Source organism: Mesoplodon bidens, assembly GCF_964165515.1.
Source record: "Mesoplodon bidens genome assembly, chromosome: 6".
Lineage (NCBI taxonomy): Eukaryota > Metazoa > Chordata > Mammalia > Artiodactyla > Ziphiidae > Mesoplodon > Mesoplodon bidens.
Window position 1 is genome coordinate 41,124,596 of NC_138162.1, and position 21,977 is coordinate 41,146,572.

The following is a 21,977-nucleotide window of genomic DNA, read 5'->3' on the forward strand; positions in this document are numbered from 1 at the left end:
ACTGTCCACCAAGGACCTTGTCCTCAAGGGGTGCAAACTAGAGTCCCATGAACTGGCTGCTGGTCCCAGCTTTGAAGTCTCACTCATCCATGTGAACAACACTTTCTGAGTCTCCAAGCACACATCTGGCACCAGCCTTGGGACTGGGCTCAGCAGTGAGTAAGACAGGTAAGCAGTTGCCTTTTCAGACAACTGCTTAAAAACGGAGCTGGGGAAGCGCTCCAGCCAGTCCGTGCTGCTCATGAGAGCCTACTGCTCATTTTGCAGAAATTTTGTGAGCTGCGTGTTAAACATAGCCACTGTTAAAGAATACAGAATCCAACAATGTCCCAATCCCGGCAATGACACCAAAAGCTAAAAAGATAGCACTACTGCAATCAGCAGTGCTGAAGCTGAAAGAGGGTTCAATTTACTGAATATAATTTGTACAAGGGTGAGAAATCGTTGGACAGTCGATCACATGCCAGATTGAGTGGCAATCAATTTATTGGGAAAAGAATTAGCAGATGGGGATGCCTCTCCATTTGTCAAAACATCATCAAGCATAGGTTGACCACAGCAAAAATTAACAAACGCATTCCGGCTATATATATGGAATTTATAATAATGAATATGGATATTTTGTGATTATTTGTAAATTGTTACACATCCTTTACATCAGTAAAATTTACAATAAATGTATGTATGGTATATATATACATGTGTATATTATATATGTGTATATATATATATATATATATATATATATATATACGTATGTAAGTATATACACACATACACGCATTTCAATTCACACTGAATTGAACTCTGCTACCTTGAGATTAACTTCTCTAAACTCTGGTTTCCCAATCTGAAAAAGAAGCATAAAAAAACCACTTCCCACCTGCCTTCAAGGGTCAAAAAAGAAACTCTAAGCCATAAAGTTGAACCCTAGTTGTCTCCAATATCCTGATTCTTCCCATCCCACGGTGGCTGATTTTTAAATACCTGTTCGCAACAACTGTCCTTGGCTTTCGAGCGGCTGTCTTCTCGCCTGTAACCTCTTTATTACCACAGGAAGGAATGCTACCCGAGAAACAAGAGCTGCACCGCCTTGGAAACTGCTCTGGCTCCAGATGTCCCTGCCCTCTCAGAACAGGGCTCCCCCAAGCTGGCAGTCCCTCCACTTGCTCCCTGAGTGGGGAGGCTAACTGACACCTTGTCGTAAGGCTGGCAACGCTCCCAAACCCTCAGGATCAGGAGCCCATTTTCCCATCAATCAGTTTACACGATTCTGCCAGAGCCCTGTTTCTTCTCTCTGGGTGCAACTCCAGCACTTTCTAGAGAATTAATTTTAAACCATAATTAAATCCTATCTTTTAAGAACACATAATACACCTTTCTACTCACACTAGAATCAATTAAAATTTACTGGGGAAGAAGTCAATTCTATATTCAGACATCCTTTTGGCTTTCTGAAGCCCCAGTTTTCCAGCATCGCACAAAAAAGAGAGCAAATTTGATGGTACTGAAGAGACTGCCGACTGCAGAAAGGTTTAACGTCAAGTCCCATGGTTTTCACTTTTAAACTGCAAATATTCCAGGGCAAACAGTTGTGCTGTAGAGGCTCTGTTCACAGACTCAGCACAAACATGTGCTGCTTTCTCTAAGAACCACGCTAGCTGTGACATGGGCACATCAACAGCTGGTGCCTATTGCCTCTAGTACCTACTTTCCCTTCAGTAACTGAGAGGGGGTCAACCACAGTGTATTCCCACTAGACTCCCCCATACTTTAAAATCAGACAATGAGAATAGGTAACATGATACAAAAAAAAAAAAAAGTACCAATAGATTTGGGGGAAATCATCAGGATTTCTGCAATGGAAATTGTACAATGGAAAGGATATAGCCGTCTTGTCCATATCCTACTCTCCAGCTAGCAGCTGAAACTGGGACCCACTCTGTACCTTTACAGGGCTGTCGCTACCCAGGGCTATTCCAAGGATGAAAACATACTATGCATCTTGAGGAACTTTTTAGTGATTACTTATCCACCTTTAAAACTCATAGGAACTATGGTACAGTCCTTCATTTCAGAATATTGTGATATGACCAATTAAGACAACAGGTATTTCTGGAATATTTTCTCTGTGCAAGATGCTGGGAACAAAAGAACTATGACACCTTAAGGGACTTACAATCTAGGGAAGATAAACACAGATACACACACACACACACACACATGCAGGGACAGCCAGCAATGCAACATGGAGAGTCTAAATGCTGGATGACTGTGCCAAAGAGGAAATACCCAGGAGTTTGCAAGAGGAGGGAACACTTTGAAAAGGGATGGTCAGGAGTGACTTCCTGGTAAAAATGGAATATAAACCCAGTATTCAGAGTAGGAAGGAGGACCCTGCACACTGAGAGTGCAGATTCTGATCACCTGCCCCAACAGAGGGGAGCAGTTCCATGGCAAACCCAGCGCTATTTCACAGCTGTCACTAGCGGACGCCCCTCTCCTGGTTACTCTCCATCTCCTCCATCTGTCCACACGCCACCCTCCCCACCCCCCCAATCTGTTCTTCACCGTTCTCTGCCCAGCTGGAGGCTGCCCCACATCCTGCTCCCTCGGGGGTGGAGGGGTTAAGAGGAGGCACTGGCAGAAAGGGAGAGGGAGAGGTCAGGGTGTGTCTTCCCCAAAGTAGCATATGTGCTGAAGGCCCTCCTCAGTGGCCCCAACTCAGCCCTAGGCACAGTATCAGCTTCCCAGACTGTGTGTACTTGGCCGTCCTTCACCTTGACCATCAGGAGTGGACTCATTTCTTCTTTTAAAATTTTTATTTATTTATTTCTGGTTGTGTTGGGTCTTCGTTGCTGCACGCGGGCTTTCTCTGGTTGCGGCGAGCGGGGGCTACTCTTCGTTGAGGTGTGCGTGTTTTCGCTGCGGTGGCTTCTCTTGTTGTGGAGCATGGGCTCTAGGTGCGCGGGCTTCAGTAGTTGTGGCACGTGGGCTCAGTAGTTGTGGCACATGGGCTTAGTTGCTCCGCGGCACGTGGGATCTTCCCGGACCAGGGCTCGAACCCTTGTTCCCTGCATTGGCAGGTGGATTCTCAAACGCTGTGCCACCAGGGAAGAGGAGTGGACTCATTTGTTGCCAGCACCCTGATTGACCCATTTCCCTTCCCCACCGTGCCCTCCAAATCAGCCCCTGTCCTTTCACACCCTCCACCACTGACAAGCTTCCCCAGGTGACTTCTGTATAAGTGCCCCTCCCCCAGGGAGCTGGGAGAGGGCAGAGAGCACTCTTCACACCTCCTGCCACATCCTGAGACCTGACTTTTCACCTTTAAAAGCCCCCTGCTGGGAAGAGGGGATACTGGAGGCAATAACTAAGCTATATGGGTTCCCCACAGTCACACAGCATGCTATGCCATCCAGCCTGCTTGAGAGGCAAGATCGGGGGCCTAAGAGAATGAAAAGCGAATAAAAAGCAAGGAGTTATCTAGCTTTGACTAAAAATTAGAAATCAGCATTAAACACACACACAAAGCTATTAAGCAGGTTAAAAACAGAGTCATGGAGACGGCAGCAGAAGGCCCCCCTTAGGAGACAGGAGGGTGGACTGAAGTCAGGCAGTGATGGGAACCCAGCCGAGCCATGACTCAGAGAAGCCTGCTCAGCGGGATGGGGCAAGGCAGAAACTTCGATGTTGGTCATGGGTGGCTACCACACTGGACAAGCGACATCAGGAAGTCTCTCCAGGTCTTACTCATTGTTGGTGCCACCCCACGCCTCTGGGAAACAGCAGACACACCCACTCCAGGGACAGTACATAAAAGCCAGACTAAGACAACACCTGCCTCAGACCTCTGGCTCACACCATCTGCAGCCTGCTCTCTTCCTTCCCAAGCTCTGGACACCCAAGGTCAATACCTTCCTTCAGGGGCCCTTTCTTTGCTCACTGGGTGCAGGATCCTCCTTGCCTACTACCCGTTCCAACCCCTAGGTCCATTTAACACTTCCTTGTCCTGATCCTGTAGCCCAGTGCTTCTCAACGGGCTGGGGCGGGGGGTGGGGGCAGATGTTACTAGCACCCAGAGGGCAGAAGCCAGGGATGCTGTTAAACATCCCACAACCACAAAGAATCATCCCTACCAAAATGTCACTAGTACCAGGTTGAGAACTTTCAGTTTAAAGGAAGGAAACATTGGGCTTCACTGGTGGCACAGTGGTTAAGAATCCGCCTGCCAATGCAGGGGACACAGGTTCGAGCCCTGGCCTGGGAAGATCCCATATGCCGCGGAGCAACTAAGCCCATGAGCCACAACTCCTGAGCCTGTGTTCTAGAGCCCACGAGCCACAACTACTGAGCCTGTGTGCCACAACTACTGAAGCCTGCGTGCTTAGAGTCCGTGCTCTGCAACAAGAGAAGCCACTGCAATGAGAACCCCGCGCACTGCAACAAAGAGTAGCCCCCGCTCGATGCAACTAGAGAAAGCCTGCGCGCAGCAACAAAGACCCCACACAGTAAAAAAATAGATAAATAAAATAAATAAATTTATTTAAAAAAAAAAAAAGGAAGGAAACATGTATTGAACACATTGTATGAGCCAGGCACTGTGCTGGATGTTTTAAAGTTCTTTAAACTTCTCCCTTCCACTACAGGGCAGAGAAGCAGGTCACAGAGTAAGCCCTACCACCCATCACCCAATCTCCAGTCATGACTTAGCAATTTTGGGTGTCCAATGGTTGCCTCCACCATCTTAAACACATTATCCAAGGTCAACGTCTTTCCGAACCTCGGTTTTCTCATCTGTAAAATGTGGATTAAATACCTCCCTCCAGCCCCTGGTCTAAAATGGGCCCCCAGTAAATCTTAGTTTCCTTGTCTCCTCCTTCATGTCTGAGTTCCAATTTCTTCCAGGGAATAAATGGATAGACACACGTGCGCACACATATCCGCTCAGGCACCCACCTGCTTATGTTTTTATGTCCCCACAAGAATCTGAATGAATGAGTGAATAAATGAATGAACCCTCCAAGTCAGAATGGCCTCTTCTTGCCTGAACTCCAGAAACAGTTTTTCATACTGAATCTCTCACTCCTTATTTAGGTTTTCTATTATCATTGGTTGTATAAAGTCTGTCTGCCCTACTTGGTTAGGAACTTGCTGAGATGAACGGTCCTGCCTGACAGCCCAGCCAGTGCCCTATCATTCGGAAGTCCAATCAACCCTGGAGGAATGAATATGTGATGGACGGATATCACAGTTCACACGACACTTTTGTTAAACAGTCTACTTATGTTGCCTGTTTATAGTTAGCATTGTCAACTCCCTGATATTTCACTTGAACTTACCTTATAAACCCAATTTCTGGGCATTTTCCTTTGCAAATCTGTGAGCATCTAATGTCACTTTTATAAACTACAGATATCTCTACTCAGTGGCCCAAAGAATAAGGAAGCATACTTTAAAGGGGCCTCTGGTGCGAGCGCCATGTTCCTTGAACAAATGGGCCCCCAGTCCAGGGAACAAGGATGCACTCAAACGCCTAAGTGGGCATTCACTCCCAGCAGCTGGCAGAACCTCGCCATTAAGTAAATCCTAACAATTCAGCCTTTCAGCCACCAACCTAATAGGCTTTTCTTGGCACAGGCAATTCTGGCTTGGCCAAACACTTATTTTCACATCTTAAATCAGTACGTGTCAGAACTGAACGGAGGCTCAGACCTGCCGTACGTCTTGCCTTCTGCGGCAAGTTCATCTCAGAATGGAACTCACACACTCATTCAGATTCCTTCTTCCATAAAGAACTGTTAAGAAAAATCAATGATTTGTTCATCTGATCAAATTCCTAGTCTCTTATTGGGCTGCTTAAGGCAGTTTTTTCATTTAAAAAGCAGCTAGAAAAAATGAAATTGACTTTTCAGGAAGTTACAGTACACCCTGTTAAAACATAAATTTGTGTGCTGACATACCTCGGGTTCTTAATGATGCCAGGATGACCGTCCCTCTGAGCATTTCCGAGCAGCTCTCTCCCGGCTGTTGTGCAGCTTTTAGTTGTCCTGGCTTCCCTGAAAGCATGTTTTCCCATCTTAATAGACCCTCCTTGACATGAGCTCCTCCCTCCCTCTTCCAGGGGCGTCTGGGTGCACTTTGGCAATGGCATCCCTGTAAGCCCCATCTCCAGCAGCCCGCTTTCAAATGCATGGCTAAATTCCTGGCTAACTTGTTTCTCAGGAGCTCTGCAAATCATTGACCACGCTACTGGGCGGACCCACCAGGGAGCCCAGCACATAAACCGAGTCCTGGGTCCGAGCCAGCCGGAACGGGCAGCTAGAAGGGCAGATCACATAAATGACGTCAAACTTGGTAGAATGAGCCCACCCTGCAGGCTGAGCCAAAGATGGGGAGAGAGACAGAGGAGAAAAGAAGAGAAGGAGGAAGGATGGAATTGAGAAGAGGGCCGTCACCCCCACCCCGCCCCTGGGAGACCAGGTCAGAACCTGGGTGGGGAAATGAGGAACTAGCAGAAAAAGGCAGGACCCCCGTGACAAGGATCCAGAGGCATGTTCAGTCTCTCCTGCGCTCTCTGTCTTATTAAACAGCCGCCCCTTCTCCAGCACTTACAGTGTGCCTGCTACTGGGCCAAGTGCCTTACACGCATTACGTGTGTCTTCACAACAACCTTATGAGGTAGGTATGCTTATTATCCCCATTTCACAGATGAGAAAACTGAGTCTCACAGAAGTCAAGTGACTTTCCCAAGGCAACAGCTAGCGCACTGTGGAGTCAGGGATTTGGGTCAAAAGCTCTGAACCACATTCTAACTTCTGGACATGTACCTTCATAAGGCAAATAAACAAAGCCTCCTGTGGGCTTAGCTGAATCCCACCCCATGTAAGAGACACAAAAAGCCATGCTTTCTACTCTCAGAAAACTCACAATTCAGAGAGAGCCAAGAATCACATGAACAAGCCAAGTGTAAAATAATACCAAGTGCCCAGTTATTTACCGCACATTGTTAAGGGATATAGCAAATAAAAGAGAGAATCTGCACGACTAGCCGTGGACATGCTCCACAGAAGCCTGCAGGCCGAAACAGGCCAGCTCACTTTGCATTCGCTTTTTACTTCTCCAGGTTAAAACTTGTCTCTAATACAGATAATTTTTTTTAATTAAAAAAATTTTTTTTGCCGCCCACCCAGCCTGGGCCGGAGGGGAGGCGGCTCGGGGTCGGCGAGGACACCGGCCTCGGCGCCGCCGCGATCGCTCCTCTGGCCGGCCTGGGCACGTGGGTCGGTCAGGACCCCGGCCCCGCGGGCGGAGGGCGGAGGGCGGGCTGCGCCGGGGGAAGAGGCCTTGCAGCCTCCCCGCCGCCTCCCCGAGCGAGTGCCCGGCTGCGCCGCAGCGTTTGCACAGCAGAGCGGTCCCTCAGGTCGCTGTGGGCCCCTCCTCCGTCGGCGGCTTGGTTCAGAATACTTTTTTAGATGGGGTCAAAGGGCACACTGGGGCGCGGGGTCAGGCGAGGGTACGGGGAAGGGGCGCCAGAGACTCGGGAATGTTGGGAGCCCAGACCCGCCGGGACGCGGGGTCCTGCTCCGCGGTTGCTCTGCCTGACCTTGCCCTGCGGGTGCAAAAATTTTGTTTTAATGTTTTAAATCATCTGCATGAAAGAGAATGTTGCTTCTGAAGAGGAGGCCTACAAAGGATGGTCCATATTAATTGGTAACATTAATAAAACCGGATATACTCATTCAGTGCCTGAAGCATGTTTAGCAAAACCGAGGGATTTCATGCTTCTACACCACCTCGACTTACCTTGCCTGTCCACTGCCGTATTTGCCAAGCTTTCCTATCTCTGTGTGCCATGGGAGGGATGGGGAGGAAAGCAAGACCGATAAAACTTCATCCTGGAAAATATTCCACTTGTTCTAATTCACTTCCTCTCCCAAACAATTGAATCAGCTTCCTGAAGCTCCTGAGGGGGGATATCGGCCAGGTGCTCAAACCTTATCCATTCTAAATGGGGAACTGTAAATATCTTCCCTCCATTCCAAAGCTAGTTTGAATTACATGGCAAAGACATTCCTAGCACAAGGTCTCAAGCAGTCATTTTATAGGTTCTCCACCAAATGGGATGACAGGTGAAGATTCTACTTCACTCCGATTGTACAATGTGGAAATAGAGACATTAGGGAGAAGACAAGAGCAGAGGTGACTTACATCAGCCAGGCCTTGTCCTGAGCACACTGGTGCCACTGCAATTATGGTCTGCAGAGAAGTGTAAGCCGGCCACGAAAGGGGAAGGAAATAAACCTGTGATTATCCAAAGACAGGGGAGCTCCTGAGGATATTTTGGTGGAAGTTTCTGGCATTACACACAGCAGTTCACATGCTGATTCTAGACACTCTGACAAAGACAACATTTAGAAAGACAACTTTCTATATTCACATTCCAAGTGTACATCAGAAACCCCTAGCAGGATCTGGTTTCAATTACACTGATTTATGTACCAGTAAAATAGTATTTTTAAGATAACAAATAACTTCTTAACTTTTTTTGGCTTACCAAATTTCTCAGGACAGCTCCTCTGGGTATCAGGTGCAATTCAGCATTTCCAGCTTCAGCAGTTAGCTGTGAAAAGTCTATTCTCTACAGTATTCGTATACCTACAGTGCCCATAGCTTTGTTTTTATAAAGGGAAGCAGCTTGCAATTCTCAGTCTATTAAATATTACACTCAAAAGGTTGCAGTCTTTCATCACTCTCCCAGAGACACATATTTCTGCCGCTTACCCATAAACCACAGATGGAAAAAAAAAAAAATTGAGCTCTACCCAGAGGAGGCAAAACGATTTAGAAGAACTTCTCAAAGGAGGGCAGAAACATTAGAACAGAATCAGCACTAACTACTGACCTCTTCTCCCCCAAGCCGCTCCATCTATGTGCCAACGTATGTATCCCTCTGTCACTATTTTGTCCTATCACCTGAGTCGTACCTACCCTCCTGCAGATACAGCTTGGTCGTAGACGGTGGTATGAGTTGCTAGGCAGACATAGAGACAGGCAGTTCAGAGGGAAATTTGACCCTCTTCATGATGGGACCAAAAAAAAGGTACTGATTACCTCTCCTACATTTCTTTTGCAACTGGAAAATTCCACACTGGGGGGCCAGGGACAAGAGCATGGAGGACCAAAGTAAGGTCTCGAAAATCCTGACAATCCTTACAAGTTAAAAAGGGAAGGGTTGCGTGGTTTCAAAAGTGGAAAACAGTGAACTATAGAAAAAACTATTTAACAATGGAAAAAAATGGAAATTCACTCATTCCTTATACGTGAAAACTTACTATATCAACTGTACTGGAGATATCTGAAAACCAGCCCCATTCATCACATTATATCTAAGAAAGAATAATCAGACAGTTTTGACCGAAAATAAAATGTGTCCCACAATAGTCCACACACAGAGCTAAATTTCCCAGCTGAAAACCATCAGGCTTATGAATATAAGCACCATCAATATAAACCTTTCAAACACCAGAGATGGGCAGTTCACAGCATTCATTTGTTCAAACACTACATTCCTCATCCAAAGTTAAATGTTTGATAAAGGGAAAAATCAACAACTTTCTCCCTGCCTCCTTCCCCTCCTGACATCTCTGAATGTATCAATACATTATATTACTGAATAAAATTTATCAAGTTGACAATTGGAATGTCGACAGGTAGGGCATAGGGGAAAGCCCCGTGGTCATTTCTCAGAGGTTAGCAACATTATACTTAAATGACTGCAGTGTGGTCTGTAAGCTACACGAGCTCTCAACGTCACCTCCAAAAGACAGAAGCGATAAACAAGAGTCACTAAGGATCACACCTGTCAGTTATCACCAGAGATTAGTTACCAGCACATGACTGGTTTTGTTTTGTTCTGGACTGGGATTGAAAATAAGACCAACTATTTCAGGTTTCAGACTTTTTCCCTGTAAAAATCCTTTTAGTACATTAAACCTAGAATAGGCATATGACACTTTCTGTTTTACCTACAAAAGTTATACTAGTTAGACAAATTTATTTTTAAACCCATTTTTGTTAGATGATGTAGAAAAACCAAAGGTCAGTCATTTTTTCCTCTACTCTCTCCTAACTGTACATTTACAGGAATTAATTTAGAATGTAAACAAAGTGATAGACTGGATATACAATAAATAATTATACTATAATATAATCTCTCTCAAGGCCGAGGGTTGATGCATTCTGTTGTGATAACTCACCACAGCAAACCAAAGCAAAACAATTAAGTATCACCTTCCACATAAAGCCTCAAACAATCACACCCCAGCCTTAAACCAGACAGACTAGGGCGACTTAATGAAATGAGAAACTGTCTTTTAGGGGGGTGGCCTAATGGGCAGAGCGACGACTCTTATACATTCCATGACTCAAAGGTCAAATAATAATGAAAGTGTTCTGTGAACTTTCTAAAAAGCTAAATTATGGACTTTGGCACTTGGGTAAAACTACGGCACGTATGAGCACCATTCATAACTATGGGGCACAAGCCATTTGGAAGAGGCGAGAAGGTCACATGTGTTGTCAAGTGCCAATGACAGTTCTGCACTCAAAGCGTCAGCCTCTCCATGGGGTGAAAATGGAAACCCACCATGAAGCAGTTACTAGTTACTCCTGACCATCCTCTCCAAGCACGTATTAAGATGGAGAGGCATTAGATGGCTGCCCAAATCACTTCTGTTCAATATCAACAGTATCTGGCTTCCAAAAAAATGAGAATTGCCAAATCCTAAGTAGTGTGAAGAACATAATGAAAACAGTCCTGCTCGGGAGTCTAGGTCCATCTCTTGCTACCTGATAGCCAGCTACCTTGAGAAAGCCACTTGACCTAAGGACGGATGGGATGAAACAAGGAAGGACTCACTGACTGCTCAGCTTCTTCTAGGTCTAAGTGCCCAAGGGTCCTGGGCTACCCTTCACCAACAAAAGCCCCTCCCCTCTACCAGCAGGTGGCATTCTTTGTCTCCTGATCAGAAATATGTTTCCATTAAAATCATGCTTTATTTCATGTATATAAAATGCCTGATTAGGTTAGGTTAGGTACACATTGCAACTGGGTAGAATTAGGGGTGAAAGTTCATAACTCATTCCCCAACAGGGTGTCCCAGAGGTCAGACCACCTAATCTTGACCTTGTCGCTCCCCCCCCGTCATCCCCCCACCACACCATCTCTGAAGGTATCCACACACCCCCACCCCAATGCCTGAAGGAAATGGTCTCTACCTTTCTGGGGTTACAACTTTGCTGGGAGACCACAGGATACATCTGCTAATGTCACCTCTTCTGATAAAACCCTGTATTGCAATTACTGAAATTCATCTGAGCATCCATCTCTGTAAGCTTATTGTGTTTTTCACAGCTTTGCGGGGGCGTGCCAACGCTATGGGGCCTTTGGGTTCCTAAGCGGCTGGGTGAGACACAAGCCTAGGGTAAAAGGGCATAAGAGGACCAAAAAGGCCGCTTCAACGTTCCCTGGCTTCCCCATCAATTAGCGCCTCCATACCCTATGTTCCTGATGGTATGTCCCGCCAGGTCCCAGTGAACCTAATTTCTACATCCCCAGGTGGTCCAGAGGCGCATTCCCAGTGCTGGCAAGCAAGCATTCAACCCAGCTGCCACTCACTACTGTCACCGTGCCCTCCTTTCACATGCTAGAAAATTGTTATCAGACCTCCCTATAATGCGCAAAATTCTAAAATTCCTGATTGTTAACTCTAATACATATATTTGAACTTTATCTCTCTTAAACCTTTGCAGCCTTTCCCATCAGAGGAAACAGCTGAGGGCACACAGAAGCAGAAATGAGAAGAGAAAACTCACATTCAGGGAGGTCCTACAGGATGATCTCACTAGTCAACCTAGTGAGCCTGCGAGTCCCACTTCCAAGGAGAAAACACGCTGGGAAGTCTCTCCCTCTCCCATCCCCACGGGATTGCCAGTCTTAGGACTGATTCCTGCAGTTCACAGTAAACCAACAGGAAGATGTACTCAGACTGTCAGGGTTTATTACAATTCCTCACGTCAATTAAAATGCCTCTGGATTTTATGCCAAAATGAGAGTGTTTTAACTTTAAATTATTAGCTTCCAGCAACCATACAAACAAATGTAGAATACTTAATGCTCCACTTTGTTTTGTTTAAAACTGATCTTGTGCTTGGATATGCTGGCTGCTGTGCACCTTAGCCACAGAACGCAAAAGGAAAAACAGCTTTTATTTTGATGAGCTGCAGCCTTTAATATCCTAAGTTCATCCCCACCAGAGTCATCACTCGTTGAGGGCCATATACATGTAACCATATATATGTGCATGTGTGTGTGTACTCATGGTGCTTTACAAATATTAATCCATTTATTCAATCCGTCAGCACTTATTGAGCACCTACGTCATGCACCTAATTAGGCATAAGAGATAGAAAATGATGAGCAAGGCCAAGGTCACAACCCTGTGACAAGCTGTGGCGGAAGCAGATAATCAAACAAGTAATGAGTATGCGTTGTGGTAAATGCTGTAACGGGGAAAAGAGGTTATTAAAAATAATATCTGAGGCAGCGACTATGTGTGAGATGTTTACAGCCACTGCCTCTAATTCGTATAGCATCCTGCAAAGGTAGGTGTCTCCCCACTTCCCAAAGGAGGGTGCCGGGCTGTCCCACACTACACACCACCTCTCCATCGGCCTCAGCACCCGCATCAGCATTTGCATCTCAAATCCCCATTCTGGTCTCAGTATTGTACCTGCCGCCCTGCATTAGCCTATTCAGGCATCGATTAAACTTTTGCCCAGAATTATACAGCACATTGCACACCCACAGGGGAGAAAAGAGCCCACAGCGCACCCTGAAGGAACTTCTAAGCCGGCTACATGGAGTTATACAAGAATATTAACACCACAAAGCAAGGATGGAGCATGGACGGTGCAGTCTGTGGTCATGACCAGTGGAGAGCTTCAGAGAGCAAGTCATTTGGCTTCTGAATGGGAGAGATCATTGTGGAGAGATTTATTCAGGAGGTGGGACCCAGGTCTTCAGATCACATAAGGTCAGACAGTGTAAGAGAAAGAAGGCCAGTTCTCAGGAAGGCGGTGTTCACAGAGGTGCCAAGAAGGCTCGCAGGTTAGGCTGAACCACGGCCAGGGATGTAACTGGAGCACGATGGTGGGACAAGCTGGCCTTCAGCTGCCCCGAGTGCCAACGGATAAGAGATGCTAAGCCACCTGGGGCATTAAAATGACCTAGTGTAACAGCACATGGAGAAATCCGCATTTATAAGAACCCCTCCCAGAAACCACTACATGTGACAGAAGCAGTTCTTCGTTCCACCTCCTGGGATAGAGGGTGAGACCCAAAGGGCCTCCTGGAGTCAACACAGGTCACCAAACAACATTCTAACCATGACAGTCCTTTTCACTGCAGGGACTTGTTTCTACTTGAAGGGTGTGCAAGTTCAAGGCCAGAGCTGCATTATTCAGAATCAGAGTGGAGAGGCCAAGGGCTGTCAGCAATGGGTATCCCCCATGACCCTTTTCCCACAGGACCTCCCTTCCCCAAATTGGTAAACAGAAAAAAAGAATATCAAGTTGCAAACCAAGTTATTAGCATGCCTGGAATACTCACATGTCTCAACCAGTCCTGCTGATGATATCTATATTTGTTTAACTCTTGACTGCTGATAAAATTCTTTTACTTGGTATTCACAACAGCCATGAAATAAGCACTAGGACTCTCATTTTATAGATGAAGATCCTGAGGGTCAGAGATGGTAAGTGACCTATTCAAGGTTATACAGCTAGCAAGTTCTAGAGCCAATTTTGGACCAGAATATCTGTCCAGTGGTCTGTCTGCTCTATCACTACTACAAATAATCATAATACTTTATAAAGTTCTTTAGAGTTGACAGAGAGCTTTTACAGTACACCTGGGCAGTACACACACTAATATACATAGACACACACACACACACACACACACACTCTCACCCTTGTACACACATACTGTTTTCCTAAAAGTAAAGTAACAATAGTAATAATCAAAATACTATATCCTACTTGTTTAAAAACCCATCCTCCCTCCTCTAGCTATGGACTTTGTCTTAGACCATTTATAAAGTAAGTGAGTAGCTATTAAGTAGATTACTGCTAAAGATATGTGGATGAAGTTTTAAATCATAGATGTTGGTTTGTTTATAACTCACTGCTTAGAACAAGCCTGCTTTTGTGTTAAACATCTGCCCACTTTCATTTTCCACTGCTAAGCTCCTGCCTCTTCTCCCAATCTTCTCTCAGTGACACATGAAGCAGCATCTTTCCTATATGTCCATCTTATGCCAGGATTTGTTTTCAGGAAGTGGCTGTTTCCTGGCAGACATAAAATTCACAGGACTTGAAAAAAACTTTGAAATAAAAAAATCAACCATTTGCTGCATTTTTAAACAAAAGCAAAAGACCTATCAGACAGATCAGCATGTATACTTTATTTTAAAAAATCCCCAACTCCCAGTTTGTCAAAGCACTTCTTTCAAATTCATAGGTCACACAAATTAAATTATTCAATAAACAATTTGTCAATTAGTCTTGCACAGTGGGGAGAAAATTATACACAGAAACGTAGAACGAGCCAAAATCAAAGCAAAATCTAGTGACAAATGAGCAAACTGCTCTCCATCGCAGAGGCAGAGGGCCTGTCATCCCACCCACGAAATAAAGATCACAAACTCCCCCGCCAGCCACAGGGAGGCCTCATTATTTTTCCTTCTCATAACACAGAATTCTACCAAAAGATCTTAATGAAAATAGGTCAACATACTTAATCTATAAAGCAATGATCTCACCTACTTTTAATCATCTTTCTTTATAAGAGAATTCATATAATCAGGCCACACTACACAAACAGAATTTAAACATATTTTTTTTGCCTTTTTCCCCTGCTCCCAAAGGAAAACTCCATGTACCACTCATCTTGCTAAAGACCACAGGAATAAAGTGACTTAATTATAGTTAAACCAAGTATTTCAACCACATACTCTTAAACCTTAACATTAAACATATCCATGAAATATTTTTGAGAGCTTTCCTTCTTACTTATTCACTCAGTAAATCCCCAATATATAGTAAGCTCCCCCTAAGCACAAGTTCCCAGTGATGTTCTGAGTCCATACTAAATGTATACAGAAATATTTTGATACTATATCTTTTTAAAAATTGCTTTTGTTCTGAACTATTACTTGAACTTGAAAAAATTTTAGTTAAACTCAACTTTCACAATTCTCACAAGGTCACCTAGGGTGTGGGTATTTTTTAATTTCCTTTTCATGGGGAAACAGGAAGCACTGAATCAGGACATCAGGTGTATACGGAAAAATACATATTTTGATACACATGTAAATAAATACATACTTTTTTGTTAGTTTAAAGATCCTTTTGCCTACTTGACTCACAATACAAATACACTGCAGTCAAATTTCTTATGTTGAGTTTAAATTTAGGTGTGAAAACTGGGTTTTCAGCTCAAGTCAGACCAGAGCATAACACACCCTGTCAAATCCCCAGTCAAGGGGAAACCCATCCAGCCCTTAGAGGCCCCCAAAGAAATCGTTCTTTGTTCACCTGGAACTGAAAGGCTTCACATTCAGAATCACAGCTCCTGCAGCAATGGAAGTATGCTCTGAATCCAGGTAGACATATTAGACTCTCAACTAGGGATGTGTTAAAAATTTAACATTGTGAATGAAACCAAAGCAACCACTGACACCAACTGGGTAATTAAATTCCTGGTTCAAGGAAGTTTCAAAATCCAAACCCAACATCAACATCTGGCAAGTCTCCATGTGTGACCTACCAATACTTGTGCATGCTATTTTGAAAATTCAGAAAGAGGGAAAGTATTAAGCCTTTAAAAGCCTATGAATTAGTTTGTACTCTCTGTACACATAAGGGCTAACTCACAGTTAACTGAAGCTAACTCCAGTTTCAACTATATCTCAGCTTTTGCCTCATTGTCTCAGAAGGGTAAAAGCTGACAAGCGTTACTGCAGACAACTAAATCTATTCTTGTCCAGGGGTCTTGATCAATACACTCTGCATCACAATCTAACACTGAAATAGCTTCTCCGCCGCCAGCCCCTTGTTTTAGGTAGTATATTTCTGGTCCCTAGTCCTTGCTAGGTTAGTTAACTCTTTTCTCTATAATTTGCACATCTCCTGGAAGGACGAGGGAGACGCCTGAATTCAAACTGCATTTGTTTACCACCCACTGCCCGCAGTACTGTGCATTCCCACAACCCAGAAACGTGCGCTTCCGGCACCCCCAGTACCTGCCAAGTTCCTCGCCGGTGTCGTAGTAATCATCCACGTTTTCCTGCCTGAACACGGTCATGATAAACTGTCACGCCTCACGGAAGCCCAGCGCACTTCAGCTCCGCTTCCCAAACCATCACCACCGCTCCTGCGCCTCCGTGGGCCCCTCATGCATCAGTCAACAGTCCTTAAAAAAAAAAAAAGGCAATAACAACAATAAAATGACAACCCCAAAACGAAGTACCCCTCCCCAGGGCTAAGACTCGCTCGCTGAAGACTACCTCTCCGGAGTTGCCGCACCCCGCCGTGTGGAGAGGAGCACTCTTTGTTAAACCCGGGCCAGAGACGCCCCCAGCCCCGCATCTCCGGCGCACGCGTGGGGCCGGGCACAACCGCACCCCAAGGTCCGCGTCCCCGAAAGCAGGGCGCTCGGCACGGATCAGAACCCGCTCCGGAAGTGGCTGGCCTCCCCGCCTCTCCTTTCTCTGCACACACGCCCACCCAGCTCCCCACCTCCAGGGGCGCAGCGGAAGAATGAAGCCCTCGCCGGGGCCGAACGCGCCTAGCTGGAAGCATCCGTCTCCTGCCTGGAGCGGCGGTGCAACCCCCGCGCCACCTCTCGGCTCCCGCACCTCCCCGGCCGCCTCAGCCACCTTCTCTCCTCCCTCGAGCCAAGCAGTCCCCAGAGGCACATTCCTGGCGACTCCAGCTCCGTTACCCAGCCGACCCGGCGTGCGGCCGCCCGGGGGAGCAAGGGAGGGAAGGGAGCGGCTGAGGGAGGCGCGGCCGCCCGCTCCCGGTCTCCGCGTCCCGACACAAAGCGCCCGGCCCGCGCCACCTGTTCCCACGCGGCCCGCGGGGCTGGGGGCATCTCCTGGCTGCGATTCCCCTTCTCCCCTCAGTCAAGTGTACCCCGCCTCGGCCTTCCCGGTTGCCCTGGGCGCTGCCCGGGCCAACCCCGCCGCGCCGCGGCCGCGAAAGCAAAAGCAGGCGGCGGGGCCCGGGAGGAGACGGGGAGCCGCGAGCGGCCACTCACCCGGGCGCCCGGGAGCTGCCCGGGTCTCTCCGGGACGCTGTCAGAGGTCGACGGTAGGCGCCAGCGCCGGGGACAAGCGGGGCGGCCGCGGGAGAGCAGGGAGGCAGCGAGTGGGGGCGCGGATCCCGCGCGTCCGTCCGGCGTCGGCTCGGCCGGGCTCTCCCACTCCTGCTCCGGAGCAGCCCCTCGGTTCCTCGCCGCCTTCCGGGCGGAGGGCGGCCGGCAGGCGGCCAATGGGGACCCCGCGGGCGGGCTGCCGACAGGGCCCACCCACCTCCGAGCTGCCCGGCCGGGCCGGCGCTGCGGGTGCTGCGCGGCGCTGGCTGCTCCTCCCCGCTCGGCGCTCTGGACTCGCTGGCGCGCTCTACCGCGCACACCCCCGCACACACCCACTCGCCCCACACCCGCGCCAGGAGCTCAGCCAGCACGGCCGCGCGCAACATGGGCGCCCCACCTGTGACACGCTGCTACGCTGCCCCCTTCGGCGAGGCTCCAGAGAAATGAGATTCCTTCATCCCGCAGAGGTGTCCTGAGCGCCCCGCGTGGTCCAGGCACGGTGCTCGGCACCGGAAAATCACAGAGACCATAATAGGCTTAAAAAAATCCCTGCCCTCTTGAAACTTACATTCTGGTGGAGAAGCTAGACAATCAATATGTAAACGAATAAATGAGATCATTTTAGAAGGGATTGGTTCCATGGAGACAATACTGCAGGGTAACGGAAACACCTATTCTGTTCAGGATAGATGTTTTGAGCTGAGATCTGAACTGTAAGAAGGTATGAAACCAGAGAAGAAAGGTTTGAGGTCTCAGAGGCCCAATGCAGCAACAGAAACGAAGGGTTTATGTGTGCAGTCCAGTACAGTATTGTCCATTGATGAGTTGAAATGTGGTTAGTCCGGAATGAGGTGTGCAAGAAGTGTCAAATACATATGGGATTCCAAGACTTGGTATGGACATAAGGATGAAAAAATCTCTTGAATATTTTTATATTAATATGAAATGCATGTTCAAATGTATTTTGTACATATTGGGTTAAATGAAATATATTATTAAAATTAATTTCACCTTTTACTTTTTAAAATACAGATACTAGAAAATATGGTACCTATGTGGCTTGCAGTTATATTCCTGTGGACTGTGCTGGTCTACACTGGAGACCCTTATCCATTCTCTCTACTTCTTACCCCAGGCCCCCACCAAGCCCTAGGGTTCAGGGGGAACAAAAAGGATGTTTCCCCATAGGGACTGCTGGGGATCCCTAAACAGAGAAAAGCTCCTATAGGGAAATTTGCCTTACTGCTGAGAGTTACAAAAACCGGTATGTGAACGCTCTGAGATTTCAGATCCATGTCATCGTTCAAATTTCCAGATTTTCTAAAATGAGATGGTTTAAACTCTCTTTAGTTCAATAGAAATTCTTGGGAGAAAAAAAAAAAGAATGCCCCTCAGATCTTATGTCAGACCCTCCTCTTAAAGAACATTTCGTTCAGTGGCCCACAGGAAGGGCACACATTCATGATGATGGAATCAAGGGAAGATTACAAATTGGGTGGCGGCATCAACCTTAGTGATGGGTTTGGAAATTAATACAAAAGGATCTTGAGAGGTGAGATATACAGTCAAAAATAACAAAAAAACGTGGTTCATCTAGGGGAAATGCAAATGAATACATCTGTTGGCGGGGAATTAAAAACACAGATACTTGGAAACTTGGAAAGTGCTTATGGATGACTGCTTTAAGGGTAACATTTTCCTGCAAAATACATGTTTAAGTGCGCTTTCCAAGGCAATGAGAAGAACTGCCTCTGTTTGGGGACTAGCATGTCTTCCCTATTCGACATGCTGATCACAGGAGGTTTTCTGGAGTAGTGAAAAAGAGCAGGGGCTTGGGAGTCACACATTTGGATCTAATAGTGGTGGAACCATTTAACTCTAGCTGTGAAAGACCCTGGCTGTGTCCCTTACCTGTTATTTTCATGTCTGTACTAATTCAGGAAAGCATTGTAGAGGGGGAAATGTGCCCCAAAATTCAATGAAGAAGCATAGTCTAATTCTCCTCCCTATGAATATGAGTTGTCTGTAGTGGCTTGATGCTAAGAAAATGTAGTAGAAGTGACACAGTGTGATATCCTTCTAAGGCTGGGTCATAACGTGTTAGAGCTTCTGCCTAACGTTCTCTTTCTCTCTCTCTCTTTTTTCTCTTGCTTGCTCTCTTGCTCTTGCTCTCTCCACTCACTCGGGAAGCCTTCAGCTGCCATGGTTACCCTGGGGCTGCCATGTGGAGAGACCATGTGGAGAGACCACAGAAAGAGAGAAGCCCAAGGAAGCCAGCTGTTCCACCCTACCCCCACCCGCAGCTATTTGTGTCTTCACAGCCCAAATTCTGCTGGCAGAATAAATGATTGCTGCTGTTCTAAGTCATTATTTTGGGGTGGTTTATTACAAGGCAATACATAACATGTAAGAAAACTTAATTCTTAACATGTACCAAATGCCAGGCAGACTAAATTATTCTCTTGCTTTATCTTCAAACAACTCTGTAAATTGTTTTCTCCACTTTATCCTTTAGTCTCAGTTTCACCACCTGCAAAATGAGGATAATAATAGACCCTTGTGTATTCCTCAGAGTTGCTGGGAGATTCTAAAACAATAATGCATGAGACAGGGTTTTTTACATTATAAAATACATCAGAATGTTGGTGTTATATTTTCTATCATAGTCCAAGCAAGAAGAGCTCTGAGAGACATTTCTGCTATGGAAGACAATACTATAATCCTGATATTATGAGATTCAAGCTGGAAAGGACTTCCATGAAAAGAACTTGAATATGATATGGACTATGGCTTATGATAATAATGGTGATAACATTTAAAACAGACTCCAGTATAGAATTTAGGACATTATTTTATAACTGCATTAGTCAGGGCAAAATAACTGCTGCTATAAAACTCCACAGATCTCAGAGGTTTGACACATTTAAGGCTTATTTCTTGCTGTCAGCACAGAGGTTTGCAGAGATTAGAGAAAGGGCTCCACTCCACCTAGTCATTCAGGGACCCAGGCTTCTGCCCTCTAATGGATCCATGGCTCCTCAGTGCATTGAGTTTCTCAGTTGATCCTTTTCATCTATAGGCTGATGAGAGATGAGAGAATCCAGAGAGGACTGTAGTTTTTTAGTGGGTCAGATTTGAAGTCTAAGGCTTAACCATTTCTTGGGCAAGATGTTCTAAGATTAATCAAAGTGGCACACACTAGCTCAGTTCACCTTTGGATTACTTTTTAATAACATGCCTTTGGCTTTTATCAAGGGCTAATATTTTTAAATGACCCCATGAAGAATGTTTCTGCACCTGTGGTTTCCATGTTGAAGATATTGCCCATTATGCAGTTGAGTGCCTCTTATGTAGATAGTCACATGACTGACTCTAATTCCTCTCAGCACTGAGCGCTAAGAGAACTCATTACTCCTGACCAAATGATGTTTCTTTTTTGTCAGACAATGAAAATTGTAGAGCTCACTCTGTTCTCTATTTTCCAGAGTGAGAAAGCAAGTGGCAAGATCAGAAAATGTAATCCTCCAAGTTATGGCCAATTTGCCATATTCTCTGAATAAGCTTTTATTGTCTAACACATATTAGATACTAAGGATGCAAAGATAAATAAAACATTCTCTGTCCTCGAGTAACTCAGTCTAGTGATGGAGACTAAAGAACAAAGAGACAATTCTATTAAAGTGTGGTTGTGCTAGATATAATCCACTTATTTCTCTAGATGTATTTTCTATCCTTCTCCACCCTTACAGGTCTGCAGGCTGAGCTGTAAGATTATTTTAACTCATTTCCTTGTGTTCTGGCTGCAGGTTGGTTTGGCCAATGGGGAACCTGGTATGGGGTCAAGGAGAAGGGAGAAGAATGAGGCCAAGGTAGTTATTGTCCTGCTTTTCTCACTGCCAGTTTGCTTTGGTCACTATCAAACAAAGGTCACCGCTCCTCACCAGATAAACTCTTCTACGTGACTTTCTTTGTCCACGTGTTGGTAACCACTCTCTCCCCTAGTCTCTTCAGACCTAGAGTTGGTGGCAGCTCCACGTTACTAACCTGGGGTTCCTGCCCCATCCCTTATGGCTCCCCTGCACCTCTCCCACACCTCCTTGAATCATCCTAATTTGAGTGTGCCATCTCCTTCCTCTGCAGCCCTGACAGACTGCTGTGGAAACACGAAGGGAGGGCACTTAATTCAGATAAAGGCCAGGGATGGAGGATGATGATAGGGGTGAGCCTGGGGTTTCAGGGAAGTTTTCTGGAGGAGTTGACATTCCCACTAGAACATGCGTAAGAAGATTAAGAGTTAGCAGCATAAAATGGTGGGTGATGGGGTGGTGGATTGTGGGGTTGGAGAGGTTGGAGAGAAGGACATCCAGAGAGAGGAAAACAGTGAGGATGAAATCATGGATGTGAGAAAGATAATGGCTCGTTCAGGAATCTGTAAGTAATCAGAGTTCAGTCGGTGAAATGTCAAGAGGTAAGAGTAGAGAGGGGAAGGGTCTTTTGCACTGTGTCCAGGACTTGGATGAGAGCGGAGAGGTAA

General features: G+C 46.1%; 1 protein-coding gene across 2 annotated transcripts in view; it reads right to left on the reverse strand.

Annotated features, from left to right (window-relative positions):
* Positions 1-17,610, reverse strand: part of DAPK1 (death associated protein kinase 1) — a 214,514-nt gene extending 196,904 nt beyond the window's left edge. The window contains exons 1-3 of one of the 2 annotated variants that reach the window (XM_081236404.1): positions 17,387-17,610; positions 16,368-16,537; positions 5,964-6,059 (exon numbers count right to left, since the gene is read on the reverse strand). In XM_081236404.1, the coding sequence (XP_081092530.1) occupies positions 5,964-6,059; positions 16,368-16,429 (158 nt within the window). In that variant the 5' untranslated portion in view covers positions 16,430-16,537; positions 17,387-17,610. The remainder of the gene's footprint in view (positions 1-5,963; positions 6,060-16,367; positions 16,538-17,386) is intronic. The other variant, XM_081236405.1, reaches the window with a different exon arrangement.
* Between the last annotated feature and the right edge of the window lie 4,367 nt (positions 17,611-21,977).